At 42.9% G+C, this 5,091-nt stretch overlaps 1 protein-coding gene and 1 non-coding gene across 2 annotated transcripts; one reads left to right on the forward strand and one right to left on the reverse strand.

Annotated features, from left to right (window-relative positions):
• Positions 1-421: 421 nt before the first annotated feature.
• Positions 422-3,550, reverse strand: LOC145095223 (uncharacterized). Its single transcript, XM_079033140.1, has 3 exons — positions 2,336-3,550; positions 1,090-1,339; positions 422-861 (listed from the first exon to the last, which is right to left on the reverse strand). The coding sequence occupies exons 1-3, from the start codon at positions 3,548-3,550 to the stop codon at positions 422-424; spliced, it is 1,905 nt and encodes a 634-aa protein (XP_078889266.1).
• Positions 3,551-4,667: 1,117 nt separating this feature from the next.
• Positions 4,668-4,774, forward strand: LOC145096672 (small nucleolar RNA R71). Its single transcript, XR_013704043.1, has one exon. It is a non-coding gene; the product is annotated as a small nucleolar RNA R71 (small nucleolar RNA).
• The last annotated feature ends 317 nt before the right edge of the window (positions 4,775-5,091 follow it).

Consider the following 5,091-nt stretch of genomic DNA (forward strand, 5'->3'; position numbering starts at 1 on the left):
CCGTCTTCACCAGAAAAGGACCATCCCATCTTGACTTGAGTTTTCCTGAGAAAAGCTTTAGTCGTGAATTAAAGAGCAACACTTTTTGGCCTTCATGAAATTCTTTATTTTCTTTTATCCTTTTGTCATGCCACATCTTGGTCTTCTCTTTATAAATCAACGAACTAGAGTATGCATCATTTCTAAGCTCCTCAAGAGCATTCATTTGCATCAACCGGTTGCTCTTGAGTTCCTCCATGTTGAAGTTGCACATCTTTAAAGCCCAAAATGCTTTATGCTCTAACTCTACCCGCAAATGACATTGCTTTCCATAAACAAGCCTATATGGTGTAGTACCAATAGGAGTTTTGAAAGCTGTACGGAAGGTCCAAAGTGCATCGTCTAGCTTATCCGACCATTCTTTGCGATTGCTCCCCGCCGATTACTCCAAGATTCTCTTTAACGCTCGATTTGTCACCTCGGTTTGCCCACTAGTTTGTGGATGGTAGGATGCAGAAAATTTATGGGTTACCCCATACTTCCTTAGCACCTTCTCTAGTTGATCATTGGCGAAATACGTGCCTCGGTCACTTATAAGAGCTTTCGGGATTCCAAATCGTGAAAATAACTTCTTCAAAAACTGCACCACCACCCGACTGTCATTTGTTGGTAACGTTTGTGCCTCCGCCCATTTGGATACATAATCCACCGCCACTAATATGTATTTGTTGCCTTTAGACATGGGAAATGGTCCCATGAAGTCGATACCCCACACATCAAAGACCTCGCACACTTGGATACTATGTTGTGGCATTTCATTTCGAGATGAAATGTTTCCCACTCTTTGACAAGCATCACACTCTTTGACAAATTGGGCTGCATCTTTAAAAAGTATGGGCCAATAGAACCCAATGTCAAAGATCTTCTTTGCAGTGTAATGTGCTCCATGATGTCCACCCGTGGGCCCGCTATGACAATGCTCTAATATTTTCCGGCTTTCATTCCCGAACACACATCTTCGTATGATCCCATCCGCGCAGCTTCAAAAAAGATATGGTTCATCCCAAAACTAATATTTTATCTTGGAAAAGAATTTCTTCTTTTGTTGACTTGTGAGATCTTTTGGGATGTAATTGCTAGCTAAGTAGTTAGCTATATTTGCAAACCATGGTTCTTCCCCCACGGTCACCATAATATACTCGTCCGGAAAATCATCGCCAACTCTATCTTCGTGCAATTGCGGGTTTTCAAGCCTTGACAAGTGGTCAGCTGCTACATTCTCCATTCTCTTTTTGTCTCGTATCTCTATGTCAAACTCTTGGAGAAGTAGCACCCATCGAATCAGTCTTGGCTTGGCATCCTGTTTGGCAAACAAATACTTGATAGCCGAGTGGTCAGTAAAAACAATAGTTTTGGATAAAACCAAGTAAGGGCGGAATTTGTCAAAGGCATACACCACAGCTAATAATTGTTTTTCAGTGGTGGTGTAATTCTCTTGGGCTGGATTTAGAGTCTTGCTTGCATAATATATGGGTCAAAAGTGCTTATCAACCCTTTAACCAAGGACAGCTCCTAATGCAAAGTCGCTAGCATCACACATAATCTCAAAGGGTAAGCTCCAATTTGGTGCAACAATGATCGGGGCATTAGTTAATTTTTCCTTTAAAAATTCAAATGCCTCTAAACACTCTTTAGTAAAAGTAAATGGTGCATCTTTTAATAGTAATTGTGTTAGAGGTCTAGTTATTTTGGAAAAATCTTTTATGAAACGCCGGTAAAAACCCACGTGTCCTAGAAAACTTCTAATGCCCTTCATATTAGTTGGTGGGGGTAGTTTGGCAATGGTGTCAATCTTTGCCCGATCCACTTCAATTCCCATTTTGGAAACCTTGTGGCCTAACACTATACCCTCCTTAACCATAAAGTGACATTTCTCCTAATTGAGGACCAAATCGGTTTTTTCACACCTAGCAAGCATTAAGTCAAGGTTTGTGAGACAATCATGGAAAGAAGATCCAAAGACAGAAAAATCTTCCATAAAAACTTCCATGAATTTTTCCACCATATCGTGGAATATGGATGTCATACACCTTTGAAAAGTCGCGGGTGCATTGCATAGCCCAAAGGGCATGCGCCTATAAGCAAAAGTCCCACTTGGGCAAGTAAATGTGGTCTTTTCTTGGTCCATTGGGTCTATGGGTATTTGGAAATAACCCGAGAATCCGTCTAGAAAGCAATGGTAACTATGGCCCGATAGTCTTTCTAACATTTGATCAATAAAAGGTAAGGGAAAATTGTCTTTACGAGTGGCATCATTTAGCTTTCGATAATCGATGCACACTCTCCAACCGGTTACCGTTCGTGTCGGAATTAGCTCGTTCTTTTCTTTGGTTATGACCGCCATCCCTCCTTTCTTGGGCACCACTTGGACCGGACTCACCCACGGACTGTTGGAAATGGAATAGATAATTCCCATATCTAAGAGTTTAACCACTTCCTTCTTGACTACTTCTTGCATATTCGGGTTTAACCTTCTTTGGTGCTGTACAACCGGCTTTGCTCCTTCTTCCAGATTGATCTTGTGAGAGCAATAAGATGGGCTTATTCCCTTGATGTCGGTGATGCTCCATGCTATGGCCCACTTCCGCTTCTTCAACACTTGTACGAGCTCTTCCTTTTCAGAATTAGACAGGTCAGAGGCTATGATTACTGGATTTTGGTTGCCTTCTTCAAGGAAAGCATACTCCAAATGTTCTGGTAATGTTTTGAGCTCAGATTTTTGGTTCTGACTGTTGGACTCTCCGAGTGCAAGTAAGGTACTCGGTGAGTTTGTGGCTGCATTCACGAATTCTGCCTTTTCTAAGGAAGAACTCGGTGAGTAGATCGGCCCTACTCTGCGAGTAGGGCTGTCAGTTTGCTTCACCAATTCTTCAAACTCAACTTCTTCCAGCAGCCTTTCAATCTCCATTAAGTCTTTTTCTAGATCAAATTCTTCATCATAAGTTGTGAACTTGCTGGAATCTTCACTTATGCATTCCTCCAATAATTCATCAAGCATATCCATTGAGAATTTCGTGTCGTCACTGTTCCTTGCATACTTCATAGCTTGATCTACCCCAAATGTGACTGAATCTTCTCCTACCCGCAAGGTGAGCTTCGAGTCCCTCATGTCTACTATAGCACTTTCCGTCTTGAGGAAGGGCCTTCCAAGGATGATTGGAACTTGTGGATCCGCCTCCATGTCTAGAATGATGAAATCAGCGAGAAAGACGAATTTGTCCACCTTGACTAGTAAGTCTTCGCATATGCCTCTTGGGAAAGTGACTGTCTTGTTTGCCAAGTGAATTGCCACGCGAATTGGCCTTGGTTCCGGGAGATCCAGCTTCTTAAAGAATGAATATGGCATTAGGTTCAGACTTGCTCCCGAATCGGCTAAGGCATGAATAGTAGCCAAGTTGCCAAATTGGCAAGGTAAAGTTAAACTCCCCGGGTCGCCCTTCTTCTTTGGTAGCTTATTTAGCATAGCAGCTGATCCGTTTTCGTTGAGGACTACCTTCTTCACTTCTTCCATCTTCCTTCTATTAGTGAGAAGTTCCTTAAGGAACTTTACATATTTGGGCATTTGCATGACGGCTTCAATGAAGGGTATGTTGATTTGAAGAGCCTTGATATGATCTAGAAACTTCTGATACTCCTCTTCCTGCTTCTCCTTCTTAGCTCAGGCTGGGTATGGCATTGGAGGCTGGTACAGATTTTCAGGGACCTGCTCTTTTGGATTTGGTGGTGTACTCGCCGAGTCCATACGTGGTACTCGGCGAGTAGGGTTGTCAGATTGTAAATTTTGCTTTTCTGCTTAATTTTCTACCTCCTCCTTTTGTGATTCCTTGGATGCTTCAGTCTGAATAGGTGCCAGGGGAGTGATTATTTTCCCACTTCTTGTTGTGACTATGTTTATGTGCGCGCCTCGTGGGTTACTTTCAGTTTTGCTAGGAAGTTCGCCCGATGACCTTTGGTTGATTTGTTGAGCAAGTTGCCCAAGCTGTGTTTCTATATTGTTGATAGATGCTTGCTGGTTCCTTAGCATGGTCCTTGTTTCTTGAATGGCAGCATCATGATCACGATGTCTTTTTTCTAAAGCAGCTACAAATTTGGTGAGCATTTCTTCCAAGCTTGGCTTTCTCTCTTGTACCGGCTCCTCCTTTTGGTAGAAACCTCTCCCTTTTTGCCTAAACTTTTCCTCCTTGGCCTTCTTGTACTCTTCATAAGGGAGCCACTCTTTCTTTTGTTTGCGCCAGTCTTCATCATATCGGTCTCCACTTGAGTAACAAACTTGCACCTTCTTGTTGCCATTCTCATCTAAATCACAGTCTCTAGTGAGGTGAGGTCCATTGCAGTTTTCACAACCCACCCGAATAGCATGGATCGTTTGGTCCATTTTATCCATCCTCCTATCCATGGTTTTTAACATCGCCATGACCGCGGATAAGTCTGCAGTAGCTGCATATGCAGCTCCCCTAGTAACATCATGTCTAGGGTTGTGGTATTCTCTAGAGTGTTTAGAGAATTCTTCAATCAATTCTTTGATCACCGGGGGCGACTTCTTTGTGAGCAGGCCTTGCAAGTCTAGTAACTGCCTGGTTGTGACATTGACTCCATCATAGAAGATGGAGACTTCTTGCTGGCTGTTTAGGTCATGGTGTGGGCAGTTTCTTAGTAAGCTCTTGTACCTCTCCCAAGCTTCATATAGCGACTCTCCAGCTTGTTGTTCAAAGTTAGCAATGGCCTTCTTCAACTTGGCTATCTTGGAAGGTGGGCAAAAGTGATCAATGAATTCTTCCTTCATCTTGGCCCATGTGGTGACTGATCCGGGGGGAAGTGACTTGAGCCAGTCTTTTGCAGCACCTTTGAATGTCACAAGAAGCATGCGAAGTAGCCGAGTCTCACGAGGCACATTTGGAACATTGAAGTAATCAGCTACATCATTAACTTCATCCAAATGCTTGTAGGCATCTTCGTGGTCTTTTCCATAGAAAGGTATTTCTTTAAGTAAAGCTAGGATATGATCCTTGAGCTCGAAAGTAGCAGTCGCGGGAATTGCGGGTTGCACAAGTC

This window comes from Lactuca serriola, chromosome 3 (genome assembly GCF_051521515.1).
Source record: "Lactuca serriola cultivar US96UC23 chromosome 3, Lser_US96UC23_V15, whole genome shotgun sequence".
NCBI classification, from domain to species: Eukaryota; Viridiplantae; Streptophyta; class Magnoliopsida; order Asterales; family Asteraceae; genus Lactuca; species Lactuca serriola.

What these genes read in the sequence shown, in the direction of transcription:
- LOC145095223 (XM_079033140.1), bottom strand. Translation starts at nt 3,550, where the DNA reads ATGGAAGAAGTGAAGAAGGTAGTCCTCAACGAAAACGGATCAGCTGCT. An exon ending in AGCTAATTCCGACACGAACG is followed by an intron (nt 1,340 to 2,335) that starts GTAACCGGTTGG and finishes TTTGCCAAACAG; the next exon opens with GATGCCAAGCCAAGACTGAT. An exon ending in CATCCCAAAAGATCTCACAA is followed by an intron (nt 862 to 1,089) that starts GTCAACAAAAGA and finishes TACTTTTTAAAG; the next exon opens with ATGCAGCCCAATTTGTCAAA.